At 39.8% G+C, this 14,666-nt stretch overlaps 3 protein-coding genes across 3 annotated transcripts; 2 read left to right on the forward strand and 1 right to left on the reverse strand.

Moving 5' to 3' along the window:
- Positions 1–1,931: 1,931 nt before the first annotated feature.
- LOC108046617 (alpha-tocopherol transfer protein-like) lies at positions 1,932–5,726 on the forward strand. The gene is made up of 3 exons (XM_017126475.2): positions 1,932–2,037; positions 4,460–4,764; positions 4,883–5,726. Exons 2-3 carry the CDS (start codon positions 4,460–4,462, stop codon positions 5,502–5,504), a joined length of 927 nt encoding a protein of 308 aa, XP_016981964.1. The 5' UTR covers positions 1,932–2,037; the 3' UTR covers positions 5,505–5,726.
- A 1,489-nt stretch (positions 5,727–7,215) lies between these two features.
- On the forward strand, positions 7,216–9,350 carry LOC108046556 (odorant receptor 83a). Its single transcript, XM_017126351.2, has 4 exons — positions 7,216–7,776; positions 7,832–8,031; positions 8,622–9,168; positions 9,291–9,350. Exons 1-4 carry the CDS (start codon positions 7,216–7,218, stop codon positions 9,348–9,350), a joined length of 1,368 nt encoding a protein of 455 aa, XP_016981840.2.
- A 633-nt stretch (positions 9,351–9,983) lies between these two features.
- LOC108046844 (ubiquitin domain-containing protein 1) lies at positions 9,984–13,320 on the reverse strand. Its single transcript, XM_017126802.2, has 5 exons — positions 13,147–13,320; positions 12,925–13,042; positions 12,600–12,849; positions 11,281–11,521; positions 9,984–11,123 (listed from the first exon to the last, which is right to left on the reverse strand). The coding sequence occupies exons 2-5, from the start codon at positions 13,007–13,009 to the stop codon at positions 10,950–10,952; spliced, it is 750 nt and encodes a 249-aa protein (XP_016982291.1). The 5' UTR covers positions 13,010–13,042; positions 13,147–13,320; the 3' UTR covers positions 9,984–10,949.
- Between the last annotated feature and the right edge of the window lie 1,346 nt (positions 13,321–14,666).

The raw sequence follows: 14,666 nt of genomic DNA on the forward strand, positions 1-14,666 counted from the left end.
CATGATATTAACTTGTTAATTATATAGCAAAAGTGTAAAGACATTACCAAAATTTCGTGGGGTTTGATTTAAAAATACTTCTAATGCATTGTTTTGACTCAAATGGAATCTTTATAATTCGAAACAATTAATTGGAATCATGAATGTGTGTTATTTAAATTTTTATTATAAATAAGTTTTACAGAAAATAGTTACATCATTAAAAGACAATTAAAAGTTATATTAATGAAGTAACAAAACAAAGCTAGGTTTAATTGTAATCATTTCGTTACATAAACTTATGAATTATTAGAGAAACACTAGCACATAATTTGCGATCGAACACAATTAAATGTTTATAAAGTAAAATTAGCAGAGCAAAGAAGTCATAAAATCGGCGGATGGCGAGCGTAAACTTTATCGCAGGAGTACTAAGTAACTCAATTTGATATATTGTTAATGATATAATAATAATATATATTAAATACTAATACAATAGGACAAGTAAAGGATGATCTATATTGTGCCAACAATGAAAATAATATAAACAATTTGTATTATTCGTTTATAAACTGTATACAGTTGCTTAACTTAAACATTGTTCCGAAACAAATAGGATAATTTTATGTGAATCCGTTTTCGAGTTTAACAAACAAATTACCTACACATGTTACTTCTTTTAACGACATTGATCTTTAGGTCTACTTTAATACTCCACTTCAGCAAAAGAGTCTTTAATGTTAGGTATAAAATTATGGGAATCAGCCGATATCGATTTCTTAACTTTTCTTTGCACAGACGTCGGCCCCGCTTTGGTAAGTTGGTAATACTTTTTGCATTCAGCTCGATGTTTATTGCCACATTGGCCGCGTCTCGCATTGTTTGGCTTAGAAAAAGGGCAAGCCAAGTTCAATGCATGCAAAGTCAAAGTCGGAATCCTCCGCCCCCTCCAGCAGCCCCTTCCCCCGCGACGGGCGGCGATAATTGCTAGCAATCAGCTAGCTGGAACAATAAAAACCGACCAAAAAGGCAAAAGGAAAATAAAAGCAACACGAGCAAAACGCAATGCGAACCAAGACAAAGTTATGGAAAATGTTCATTTTCATTTAAATGAAAATGAGGAAACGGCCGACAAGTTCAACGACTCGCAGCTGCTTGGTAAGAGGCACGACGGCGAATCCAACGCCAATTCCATGTGCTGTGCACTAAATTGCTTAATTTGGGAAATGTCGAAAAAGTATAAAGAAACAATTATGACAGAAATCATTTCAGCAAAGCAGCGCCTAATGCAATCCCGAGCCGATAGATTGGCCCACACACACGCGCGTTCGAAAGTTAATAACTTACTTTTGGCACGCACTTCGATGTGTGACTGTTGGTTTCAGGGGGCGTGGCGCAATCAGCTTTTCACACCGCTGCAGCAGAACATCAGACAATGAGCCGCGAGCTTTGGTTTTCGATGATTTTGGGGGGGTTGAACAAAAGACTGAGGACACGAACTTCTATTTTGGATGATATCGAAAGTATGAGGTTAGGCAATACAAAAGACTGAGGACACGAACTTCCGCCAATCCAAGTTCTAAAGATCCAGGGCTTTGGGATGATTTCGAGCCTGGTGTCTGGGGTCTGGTAACGCCTGACGGGAATCGCTATATCTGGACAATCGGCGGTGGAGCGTGGATAGTCCGCGCCGCTCATTGAACCCATCTTGCGCAAATGGCCAGCCGCCGACTTCCTTTCCTTTCCGCCCCTCCCCTCCCCTTCCGAGGAGCCGGCGCGTGCATTTTTCTCTTTGACCGATTTTCATGGCATGATCTGTTTTACGGCTTTCGGTTTTCTTTTATCGCACGGCCCGACCAGCGATCGGCTGTCTTCGTCACTTTTCGTTTTCGGAGTCGTCGAGTATTTAAGTGCTGCGAAACGTGTTTGCAGACATTCAGTTTTCGTTAACGTCTTGAGCGCTTCGGTTGTGTGCCATTGATCATACGCCGCGTTATCCGTTGGATATACTACCTAAAGGATTACCTCTGACCAACTAACCATCTCATTCTAACCAAGGTGAGCATTCCCATCCCATACGCACCTCAGCCCAATTTGTGGAATTTACCATTCTTTGGACAGTTGACATAGGACAATGCCGGAATTTAAATTAGTGCGTCGAAAAATATTCGCGATAAAGTGTGCAAATCATGTGCTGCATTTCAGAAATACAAAAGATGTTGAGGATTTTTGTGCACCATCCAACGAAGAGCAATAAATTTGACAAGGGAACAATAAGTTGACTTGAAATTGTGCGAATAACTCAGTTTGAATGCCAGCGGGTAATGACAAAGGCGATTGATGTGGTCCAACAATGGTCGTTGGCACCTTTAAATTATGCATAAAATTAAGAAAATATTTTCGGAATGTTAACAGAATATTCGATAAGGAATAGAGTTCATTGGTCGAGACTGTTAAAGGGAATAAATTGACGTTTGCATATTGAATAAAAACACAATTAAAAAAACTTTTTGATATAATCCAACTTTAAAAGCTAGGACCTTAATTACCAAATTTTATTTTATTTCAAAGATGTTTTGTTCCTAAAATGTAGATCTTTGGTAAATAAAAACGAACTATATATATTTAAAAATCTTATGTTATGAAACTAGAATATATATAATATTTAAAAAATCTTATGCATTATAAAAAGTAATATAAACTACGCATAACATCCTAACATAGTGTTATGACCCAACAGTTCAAAATAACTTCAAATATTTTCGTATAAACTTAAATACTCGGAACAACTAAGTATAATTTATGTTCAACATTTAAAGCTCATCACACGTTTTTCTTGTAAGTCTCTTGTTTACAAACCATTTCCTAAACCACTTAACGCAACCCACAATCGTTGCCGAAATTCTTCAAGAAATAGCATTACAAAACAAATAAGCAAACAGAATTATTGTAATGCCAGCAAATGGTCTACAGTGAGACAGGGCTGCTAAGACGAAGGAGCAAAAGACAAAAGCCAAAAGAGACCAAAACCGAAAGCACTTTAACTGGAGCCAAACGACCAAAAACAGAAAAATAAGTTAATAAAACCCGTTTTCTGCCCGTTTTTCTTGAATCTTGGCCGCTTGATTTTCGAATCGTTGTGTTTCGCGTTGTTTTGTTTTGCTGAAGATTTTCGCAATATTTGCAATAGAGGCGCAGGCAAGATGAAAAATTTGCAATAGCCGCAGCGGCCATTAGTGCAGCAACAAAAACCATAGGAGTGTGCACACACGGCAATTTGTGTGTGGCCGAGCCTCCTCCAATCGACCGGCGGTAATTGCAATTCTAACAGGTTGCTGGTTGCAACTGCAACAGCAATTGTTGTTGCATTTGAAGCTGGTTGCGGCATGTGCAGCATATTGGCGCTCTATCAATTCCCCCCTCAGACTTTGGCTCATTTGGAGAGCTTTTCCTCTGACCAACTCTGCTTGACCCCAATGAGCTCTGAGTCTGAGGTTTCGCAAATAGCCCATTTGTTTGGCTTGACTTTTCTGTGCAAAGGCCTAATATTGTTAAATCAAATCGAGCCTAATCTTTGGCCAATATAATCAGTCATCCCCACTTTAAATGTCAGTTACCTCATGACAAAAAAACAATTTACGCATCACTAAGTAGGATTTATAAACAAAAGTAAACAAACAGGCAGAGCCAAAAGTACGCCCCAATCGGCGCAAACAAATCAGCGAACGCTTAAGCCGCAATATACTATAAAACGGTTTATTGTATTAGCTTGAAAGCAAGACTATCTCCAAGTCACTTTTCTTCGTTTAAATAAACTCACATTACCATTATTTATTCGCTCGCGGTATTTACAAATACATATTTCCCCAGTAAGGCCAGGCAGATCGTCCAAAACAGAAGGGCCATGAACATTATTTGAGGTCGATGTCAGCTGATTTTGTTTTGGCCCTCTGCCCCCAGCTCTAAGTACCCCCGTTCGGGGAGGGAAAGCGGCAGGGCGGGACCAAAGCAATGCATATTTGGCCACAGCCCATGCTAATGAATCCGCGCAGTGACGTGTGACCGCAAGACCTACGAACGAGCAACGTTTTGAAAGCGCGCAATTAAAATGTCAAAAATATCTGATTATTTCGTATTGCGTATTATAAAGTGTGGCGAAACAGCCAGCGAAGAATTGGGGGTTGCAATTTTATTGTTTTACAGAGACAGCAAAACTCTATTATATTTAACTCAAAGCATGACTTAATGGAGAGGTCAAACCGAGTTTAATATCTGATATTCACAATAGCAAAAGTGTTTGACAATCAACGAAATTGTGTATGTCTGTACGTCTTGGATTATTGAAACCCTTGCCGAATTTATTTATTTTAAGTACTTGATTTTGCTGGGTGGCACATTAAAAGTATAAGTTTACAAAATGAACTTTACAATTATAAAATATATTAAAAGAAATACCTTCTGATCTCATTCCCATCCCCAGATGATGATGCTACACCCCACACCCGACCAGCGCGTGAGCATCCGCGAGGAGCTCCGTGAGCCTGAGGACCCAGCAGACATTGAGCGCGACATCAAGCTGATCCGCGAGTGGCTGGAGACGCAGCCCCACCTGCCCAAGGACATGGACGACATGCGCCTGACGACCTTCCTCCGCGGCTGCAAGTTCAGCCTGGAGAAGGTGAAGAAGAAGCTGGACATGTACTACACCATGCGCAACGCGGTGCCCGAGTTCTTCTCCAACCGGGACATTAATCGCGAGGAGCTCAACATCGTGCTGGACTATGTGTTAGTACTTAAATTTACTACATGTACATTTCAAATTACCTTATAGACTGTTGATTTCTTTAAAGCGAACATACTGAAAGAGTTTAACCTACTAAAATATAAACACATTTCTTGACAGGCACTGCCCCACTCTGCCAGGAATCACGCCCAACGGCCGCCGCATCACGTTCATCCGGGGCATCGATTGCGACTTCCAGCCACACCACATCCTGGACGCCATGAAGGTGGCCCTGATGATCGGGGACGTGCGCCTGGCGGAGGAGAGCGTCGGCATTGCCGGCGACATCTTCATCCTGGACGCCTCGGTGGCCAGCGCCGCCCACTTTGCCAAATTCTCGCCCACCGTGGTGAAGAAGTTCCTGATCGCCGTGCAGGAGGCCTACCCGGTGAAGGTGAAGGAGGTGCACGTGATCAACATCTCGCCGCTGGTGGACACCATCTTCAACTTCGTGAAGCCGTTCGTGAAGGAGAAGATCCGCAGCCGCATCACCTTCCACAACGACGTGGAGAGCCTCTACAAGGTGGTGCCCCGCGACCTCCTGCCCAACGAGTACGGCGGCAAGGCCGGCGGCGTCGTGGAGCTGAACAAGTGGTGGAAGCAGAAGCTGGTGGACAACACCCAGTGGTTCAAGGACCAGGAGGACAAGAAGGCCAACGAGTCCCTGCGCCCCGGCGCCCCCAAGACCAGCGACGATCTGTTCGGCATGGAGGGCACTTTCCGTCAGCTGAACATCGACTAGGACCAAGGGATCCATGTCCTGCTCCAGTGAACCTCATCCCAGCTTGTCTAACCGTTTTTATTAGCCGCTCATTTGATTAGGCCAAGCTCGTGTGCATGACTCTTGCTTAATTGCTTCATTCTCTCGCCAGAATCCATTGTTAATCTATCTTTATATCACCAGTACATTGCAGTAATTACAATAATAAAGAACCAACAGCATATTAAGGAATGAATAAATAAATCCAAAGTGCTTTTACTGTGGCGGTGTGGTGGTCAAAATTTGAGTTTAACTTTTCCCTGTAACATTACAATACATCTAGTATTATAAGGCTAAATTTCTTACATTTTCGGACCTTTAGTAAGTCTAGCAGAAATCGGAAGTTTAAAATGTGTTAAATTTTAAATTGCCACCAAAAAACATAAAATCAGCCTATCCTATCCTATCCTATCAGCACTTAAGACAGAATTATTAACAAAAACTTTGAGCTGAGATTAAATGAATTTATTGTCAAGACAAGCACTTGGTTTATATCTTAAATTATTTTCAATTCAATAGTTGTTCGCATAGAACACAATAGCAACGCCACTGTAGTAAATCAAGGAATAAATTAATCAGAGAAAATGTCCCTCAGTCACTACATGCAATGAAGTAGGTGAAGAATGGGTGCCAAAGGAGGAAACGTTTCTCCACGAACGACCCATTAAAATAATGGCCAAGGAGAGGGATGAGGGAGTGGTGCAGTGAGTGCCCGATGCTTGATTGCATCTGCCACAATGCACCCAACTTACACAGGCGACCCACATATTCCACTTTTCGCATGTCGCCACTTTGTGCAACATGCACATTGATCAACGGAAAGGGAAACGTGTCGCATTTCAGTGGGCGAATAGAGGAAACATGGCTGATTCCTCCCGGCTGACTTATTCCTTCGACATATTGGATCCGTCCATTGTTGTGTGCGCATTTCGGCGTACGAAATCAAGTGCGGGCAACATATCGCAGTCACGACTCCTCGACATGGTCAGTTGGCTTTCAATGTAAAGCGCTTTTCCTCACTCGACGGCAGGGTTTATTTGGAATTGATGGTCCGGCCAGCTAAGGAATTGTGAAGAACTCGTCTGAATGGCTGAATGGCCAAGTGGCGTTTTGCTGGATAAAGCCCAGTTGCCAAACTTCACAAAACTAACAACACCAAACTGTGTGCAAACTCCGTAGTAAAAGTCTGTATGCCAAAATAGATGAGGCCATCGCTTACCAATTCACTTTATACAGATTAATAATAATAATTTTAAAGGCGATTTAGGTTAAGGATTTCCTTAGTAAAACTGAACACTATTAAATTATTAAGAACGAATATGATTAACCAAAATTATGATGTGATAAAATAGAGTCCAAGTTTAACTATTATTATAGTATAGTACTTCAAGTTGGCATCTTATTTATTAATAAAGTAATTTAAAATGCCTATATATAAACACCATAAAAAAAGTTTCTAAGTTTCTCGTAGCAAAACTTATATTAAAATATCGTGCTTATCATTTATTCATTTTAAAACAATCAAAGGAAACATTATTGGTGTTAGCTGCTAGCCACGCTGCAACATGTAATTTAAAGTTTATTTAGTTGCGGGCATGTAATTGAACAGTTTAAAAAATTCGAGACATGGAATGATTAACCTATAAAAGAGTAGGTCTTAAGGGTTTTTCCCTGTATAACTGTGTTGATAGCAATGGAGAGCAACACCAAGAAAGACAAGAAAGCAAACCACTGCAAACGTCGAGACCTTTTTGCATTTGTAAGAAAGACCATGTGCATAGCGGCCATGTATCCCTTCGGCTATTACGTCAAGGGTTCGGGATGCCTGGCGCATCTGGTTCGGGTTTTGGATCTGTTCTACGAACTATTTAACTATTTTGTTTCGGTGCATATAGCTGGTTTGTTTATCTGTACCATCTATATAAACTACGGACAGGGCGACTTGGACTTCTTCGTAAACTGTTTAATTCAAACTATCATTTATGTGTGGGCCATTGCCATGAAGCTCTACTTTCGACGATTCAGGCCAGGATTGCTAAATGCAATTCTGACCGACATTAATGACGAATATGAGCCACGGTCTGCAGTAGGATTCAATTATGTTACTATGGCGGGATCCTATCGGATGGCCAACCTGTGGATCAAGAACTATGTATACTGGTGTTATATTGGCACTATTTTCTGGCTGGTGCTTCCCATAGCCTATCGCGATAAAAGTCTACCGCTAGCCTGTTGGTATCCCTTCGACTACACGGTAAGTTATAACGTCCATATATTAATGACATTAAATTAAAATACACATTCCTTAGCAACCATTTGTCTATGAGATTGTGTTCTTCCTTCAGGCGGTGGGCCAAATCCAAGTGGCGGCTGCCTTTGCCTCCTCCAGTGGTCTGCATATGGTGCTTTGTGTCCTTTTATCGGGACAATATGATGTGCTCTTTTGCAGTCTTAAAAACGTTTTGGCCACCAGCTATGTGCTAATGGGAGCCAATGTGGCTGAACTCAGGTAGTATAAACATTTAAAGTACACTAATTCTATGAATATGGAAAGAAAGAGCTTCTGTGAATAGGTGCGTAATATGTTGACGGTGGGTTTTATAATATTATTAAATATTAGCACCAACGGTCGAGTTGATCTTAGTTGAACACTGCATCTAAGACATGATTTCAGTAAGAGCTTTAATAGAGAACAAAGGGGGTTTTTAGAAATCAATAAAATTTATTTTTATACCCTTGCTGAAGGTAACATAATTTCAGTCAAATGAAGGAGTGGTCTCCGACCATATAAATTATATGATCTTCTCTGTCCGTATGTACGTCTGTAAATCTGTCCGTCTGTCCTATCATTTTGCTGTCATAGGAAACAACGAAAAATGTATCGATGTAGCTTCGCTGATTTTTAAGCACTTACCCATAAAATAAATATATAAAAAATATTTAATTTAACAACTGCAGGGGTATAACAACTTTGCCTTGCGAAGTTTGCTTTCGTTCTTTTTATAATAGCTTTTAATAAATGGTAATTAAAATATAAAAAAATACAACTCTTATTTTATACTAAATTAAAATTGAGCTATTTTACATAAATGCTAACAGGCAATTGGAAGCTGAACAGTCTGTGTCCGATGCGGAGCCTGGTCAATATGCCTACTCTCTCGAGGAGCAGACACCTTTACAAGAACTCACACAGCCCTCAGCAGAAATGGCACGGAATTTTGCAACAGCATTCAGGATCTCCTTCATTCACTGCATTCAACACCATCGTTTCATAGTGGCGACCCTGAAAGAAATGGAACGTTTCTATAGTCCCATATGGTTTGTGAAGATCGGTGAGGTCACTTTTCTTATGTGCTTGGTGGCGTTTGTCTCGACGAAGAGCACTTCGGAAAACTCCTTCATGCGGATGGTCTCCCTGGGCCAGTACTTGCTGCTGGTACTCTTTGAGCTCTTCATAATCTGCTATTTCGCAGACATCGTATTCCAAAATAGCCAACGATGTGGAGAGGCCCTTTTGCGAAGTCCTTGGCAGCGACACTTAAAAGATGTTCGCAGTGATTATCTATTCTTCATCCTGAATTCCCGTAGACAGTTTCAACTCACCGCCGGGAAAATAACCAATCTAAACGTGGAACGATTCAGAGGGGTGAGTGCATTAACAGCTCCTATTCACTCCTACCTTTTTTTACAACGATATAATTAAAAAGAAGTGGCAGTGGAATCAGGTTCAAAAATCGGTGATTATCATTTAATTAATCTATTTTTTAGACTATTACGACTGCTTTTTCGTTTCTCACCTTGCTGCAAAAAATGGATTCTCGAGGCTAAAAAATACTTATTTTTTGATTCCAATAAGTATATTAGCACGATAATTATAATTATATTAAAAACAATTCAAATGGGTAGCGCATTTGAAAACCTAAGAATTCAATTGTACTTTATTTGCTTTTTATAAATAATTGTTTCAACTTTGGCAATTACACTCTCGTGCAGTGCGTTACAGAAATGTTTCAAATTATGGATGTCTTCACGGCACCGAAACAACCGCGGCAATTCTAAAAATACAAAGTAAAGAATTTTTAAAACAACGCCAACAGTGGAATATATAAGGTCATGGGTTTGCTTATCAACTGACTAATTTATTAATAAAGTTTCTTTCAATTTTTTGTTTGAGATGTAAAAAAAAGTATAGAACAAATCTATTAAAACTAAAGCGATGCTGATTTTAAAGATTTTTCATTACCACTCGGTTTTTGCTACTGAATCAAACACTAAAAACAAGACTTTCGCCTTTTTTCAGCCTTCTTAGTCCTTGTAATTGTTAATGAATTTGGAACCACGTCAATAAATGCTTTATAGTAGTTTAACGCATTTAAAACGGACTTTTGACGATACCGAATTTGTTAACAAAATTATACAAGAAATTCATGTGCTTGGGAGATAAATAAAAACTCATTCAAATTTCTTGATTGCATGCATTATTGACTCTAGAAGCAAATTAAATCATATACATTTATAAGGTACTTGGGTTAACTCTTCCACTCCCTGCCTCGCTTTCGCTCTTTCTCTCTTCCCACAATGTGTTCCCGTCATTCGTGTTAACTACATTTGAGCAAGTAATATGCTTAACAATTTGCGCATTCTCTGGATTTTGTCACAATTATGTTCATGTTCATAATATTGTGCTTGGCATTTTGTACAGTATCAAAAATTGCTTGTTGCATGCTTTCTATTGCGGCCAAATACTACAGTTCTTGTTTATTTTTACATTACATATACATTAGGCAAATGCTTTAACACTTGCTTACAATTAGTTAATAGAGGCCGTCTTTCATATTGATTTTTATAAAAATTTACATATTTTTCAATAGAGAAGTATTCGAGAAGAGCTCAACTACTATAGTCAATATAGCAGCTTCTATATACACTCGAAAGTATATGCTTTGTAAACTGCCTAAATCAGTTGCATTATTATCAAGTAATTATTATCAAAAAAATATACGTAAGTATGTATCATTTATGTATCTTATAATCATTTCCCATTCCATTCTCAACAAATTGGTTGCGATCTTTTTGTTTCTCATTTTATATATAGATATATTAAACAAAGCATAACAAGGCGAGCAGCCACAACAACAGCAACAGCAACAAGGCAGAAAGAGCTACAATTTGCAATTGTTGCTTATTTTGATAAATGCAATGAGTATACTGTTGCTGTTGTACCCGCTGATGCTCCGGTGTTTGCTGTACATTCCCCTTAAGGTTTCTTGTGCTATGAACTGAGTATATGGCATTCTTTCTCCTTCGAATGCCGCTGCCCGCTTTAGCCAATAGTTGTTGTTGCTGCTGCTGCTGCTGATACTGCGGCTGCTGTCGTGGCTCCTTGTTGTTTCTATTACTTTTGACTAGTGGGGGCTGACTGCGCCGCTAGCTGGCGTGCGCCGTACTCGTGCTGTTGTCGTGGTTGTAGTGCTCCGTGTTCACAATGACCTGCACCACGTACCCCTGGTGTATGCTGCACTCGTCGATGGGCACCTTGTCGCCCAGCAGTTTTCCGCTATAAAACCATCGCTGACAGCAAGCATCGACAGCCTCTGCAGCCTGGAAATTAAATAAAAATTGCTTGATTTAAATAAGAGTTAATCTTAAAGGATAAACATAAAATAAAAATTGATAAAAGGAACAATTGCTTGAAATTGTAATTATATATCCAAAAGTTAAACAAGACAATATTAATAAGATGTGCCATTCAACTCACCTGAAGCTTCTTCTTGCATTGCCCCACAGTGTCCTTGGAGTACACCGGCAGTTTAACGTCAGTCATGGTCGATGATATGCGCAGTTTCAGAAAGATCTCGGTGCCTCCATCCACTGGCTCAGAGTATTCGGCAGGCGAGTCGCGTCCGTTCTCCTCCTTAACGATATTTATGGGATATGAGAGACAGTAGATGGGCACCTTATACTGGGTGCCCAGCTCATCGTAGCATTCTGTAAGGTAGCTGGGAAAAAAATCAGAGTTCAGGAACAGGTGGGCCAACTACTATCATTATCTTATCGAAAATCCCCAGCTAGCCCAAAAAATTTGTCACCCAATTGAGCCTAATGCTAATGATTCAATGCCAACCGGGCCAAGTCTGATAACGGCCTAGATAACAATGGAGTTACGTAGGGAACGCCCATCAAGGACATTGGCGCTTGCAACGCCAAAAGTAATAGAAAGGTCAGCGCTGCATTTAAATATATATGGTCTACAGTCTGCGGCGAGTGGGGGTCCGAGTGTCAGTCAAAAATCGATGTCTAATAAAAGCGTTAGCCCGAAAATATTGTGTTCTGTGGTCGACGGTGGTAATACTCTAAGCGGGAGTATATAATTATAAACATATACTCCTGTAAATATAAACTGATTCAGGGCTAACAAATAAGTTCATATAAACTATTTGTTACATACAAATATTATTTTATATGTATTTTAATGCGGCTTTTGAAGCTCCATGATAGGACACACTTCTTTGATACAACTATTTTAGCAGTTTTGCCCCAGTATTTCTATTCCATTTCTGACTTGCGGGGCTGCCAGCGCTCATCACAAATTTATGATACCCCCTGGTCCCCAGCAAAGGAGACCAGCAAATCGCTGTCATGCATTAATGGAGTTATGGCCATGTGAAATCTCTATATACATTATTGATTTTCTAGACGATGGCAATTAGCATGCTATGTCATTAGGGACCTCGCCGGATTTGTGTTACAATTTATAAATATGCTAATGTCAATAATTTTTAAAATTTTAAGGCTATTTAAGGATATTTTCAAATTAATATAAAAAAATAACTATTATGTCAATTTTCTTTAAGTCACTTTGGTATATTGTATGCATAATCCTAACTAACAGCTGAGAAGTCGGTTGTAAATCTTAAAACTGTGTTTACAACATATAAACCAAACAAATTTCAGACTAGAACTAAGACCTTGAATTATTTGAATATTTGGATAACCGAGTCATTGAATCATACTGCGATAACGTTTCGAAGCCCCGAAAAATCAAATACATGAGCTCTAATCAAGGGGTCAACTCACCCATTCGGGACTGAGACATTGGCCCCGTCCAGAATGGCCTGGGCCATCTGAAAGTCGAGGCCCTCCGCCGCATTTGTGGCCGCCCGCAGCGCATCCCAGATCTCCTTGCGGCCGTCGAAGGCCGGGGCAGTGTCCCAGAACTCGTCCCGCTTGGACCTCAGCTGGCCCTCTGTAAGAGGAACGTCGGACCGCCACCGGATGGTCTCGTGGCAGAGCGGTCGGTTCTTGCGCGCCGCGCCCATGGCAATGCCTATCGTGGAGGAGAGATGAACGGGTGATGTAGGGGAATCACATGGACAGTATAAAGTCATAGAAGGCCACTCACCTGCACTGGCCGGACGCGAGATGCTCGCCGAGGAGACGCTCATCGTCTCGTTGTCGGGGTTCATGCGACACACACAGGCGCCCATTGTCACACTCAGCTCCGGTCCCGTATGAAGGATCTATCGGGAGATATATACACATATATGCACTCATCTATAGGGTACGTACGAACACCAGTTCCGGAAAGTTGGAATCTCGGAATCTTGGAATATCGGTTACTCACCTCCGCCCCGCACAGCCGCCTTGTTTGCCTGCTTGTCTATATTACGTACACCTTATTTTTGTGCTCAGCTATCGGGACGGCTGTTTATTTTTATTATTGTTGCTTTCGCTGCCTTCTTTTCTTTTATTATTTGTGCGACACACGACCAGTGTGACCGCAGTCGTAGCGCCAAAACAAGTCACACTGCCAGCCAAATGATACTAAATATGCCAGAACATTTATTAAAACATACCGGAAACGGTATTTACCGAATTGTTCGGTTTGAAAATGAGAAAATACTTTCCCAAGAATTGGGGTACTCCACCGGTTTTTTGAATTAAAATTTGAACTAAGAATTAATAGTATTTTCTTATACGTGGTTTTTCTCTGCGGTTTTCTCATACATATTTGTATTATTGGGGTTATTGGAGCGCTGGTAATTATTTGTATGGTATATTTTCCTCGGTCTAAGTACCAGGATGAGCAAAGGACATGGACCTCTCATAGCTGACGAACGGATTTTGTTGATCTAGGGTTAAGATATGAATGAGATATGTGACAGTAGCTAAATTTTTTACATTTTAATTACATTTAATGTGTTTATTTAACATTTAATGTTTCATTTAATTCATTAATTCTTTACGGCAACTTACATTTTTAAATCTGTAGAGAGAATAAATGAAAACCAAAAATATGAACTGGTACTTCGGTACCATTTATTTTCTATAGGTATTTTTGGTAGAAAACCAATAAATGTTGCTATTGACTTGAAGTAGAGAAATTAATAATTTATAACATTAAATTTGCATTAAAATTAAATTATTATTTTATTCCAGTCTTTCTTTCAATATTTAAATGAATAAGAATAATTATAAATGGGAGTATAGGTAAGTAGTTCATAATAATACCATTTCTTTGGCCCTCCCGATGTTGCGCATGCTCAGTACGACTTTCCAGGCAACAACAACAGTGAATGCAACTGGATGTAATTGTCAATTATTTTAGCTGCAGCGCTCTTTCTTTCTCTCTTTTCAAGCTCTCGCGCTCTTCGGTTGGAATATTGGAGCAGCATTAATAAAAGACTCCAACAGAAAGCGGTAGAAAAGAAAAAACCAGACGACCTCGACCAAAGTTGTCGCAAAAACAAAAGAAATAAAGACATGCAAATTAAAATCCAACACATGCAGTGTGGGAAGGAGTAAATTGACTGGAGAAAAAGGTGGTGAAAACGGAGAGAAAGATAGTTATTTGCATCTATTAGTTATTTAAAAAGTGGCTTTAACAACTTTTTAAGAATTTTTAAAAAGTAAAATAAAATTTTAAAAAAAGTGTATTCTTTTATTATTGGGTTTTAAAATATATATATACGAAATATATATTTAAGTTTGCGCTTTTGCAGACAAACTTTCACGACATCGAACGTGAAAGGATATAGATGAATTATTTTACTGTCAAATGCGCAATTATTTTGAGGACCCACTACCAACATGGTTAACCGTTACCACTCACCACTCCAAAAACGAGTAACAAACAGGCAGCGG

This window comes from Drosophila rhopaloa, unplaced genomic scaffold (assembly GCF_018152115.1).
Source record: "Drosophila rhopaloa isolate 14029-0021.01 unplaced genomic scaffold, ASM1815211v1 contig_155, whole genome shotgun sequence".
NCBI lineage: Eukaryota > Metazoa > Arthropoda > Insecta > Diptera > Drosophilidae > Drosophila > Drosophila rhopaloa.

Bases quoted from the DNA above. Each gene is read 5' to 3' on its own strand.
- LOC108046617 (XM_017126475.2), top strand. From the start codon at position 4,460: ATGATGATGCTACACCCCACACCCGACCAGCGCGTGAGCATCCGCGAG. The intron at 4,765-4,882 runs GTTAGTACTTAA...ATTTCTTGACAG, and splicing joins AACATCGTGCTGGACTATGT to GCACTGCCCCACTCTGCCAG.
- LOC108046556 (XM_017126351.2), top strand. From the start codon at position 7,216: ATGGAGAGCAACACCAAGAAAGACAAGAAAGCAAACCACTGCAAACGT. The intron at 7,777-7,831 runs GTAAGTTATAAC...CACATTCCTTAG, and splicing joins GGTATCCCTTCGACTACACG to CAACCATTTGTCTATGAGAT. The intron at 8,032-8,621 runs GTAGTATAAACA...AAATGCTAACAG, and splicing joins GCCAATGTGGCTGAACTCAG to GCAATTGGAAGCTGAACAGT.
- LOC108046844 (XM_017126802.2), bottom strand. From the start codon at position 13,009: ATGGGCGCCTGTGTGTGTCGCATGAACCCCGACAACGAGACGATGAGC. The intron at 12,850-12,924 runs GTGAGTGGCCTT...CCTCCACGATAG, and splicing joins CTCGCGTCCGGCCAGTGCAG to GCATTGCCATGGGCGCGGCG. The intron at 11,522-12,599 runs GTGAGTTGACCC...TTTTTTTCCCAG, and splicing joins AATGTCTCAGTCCCGAATGG to CTACCTTACAGAATGCTACG.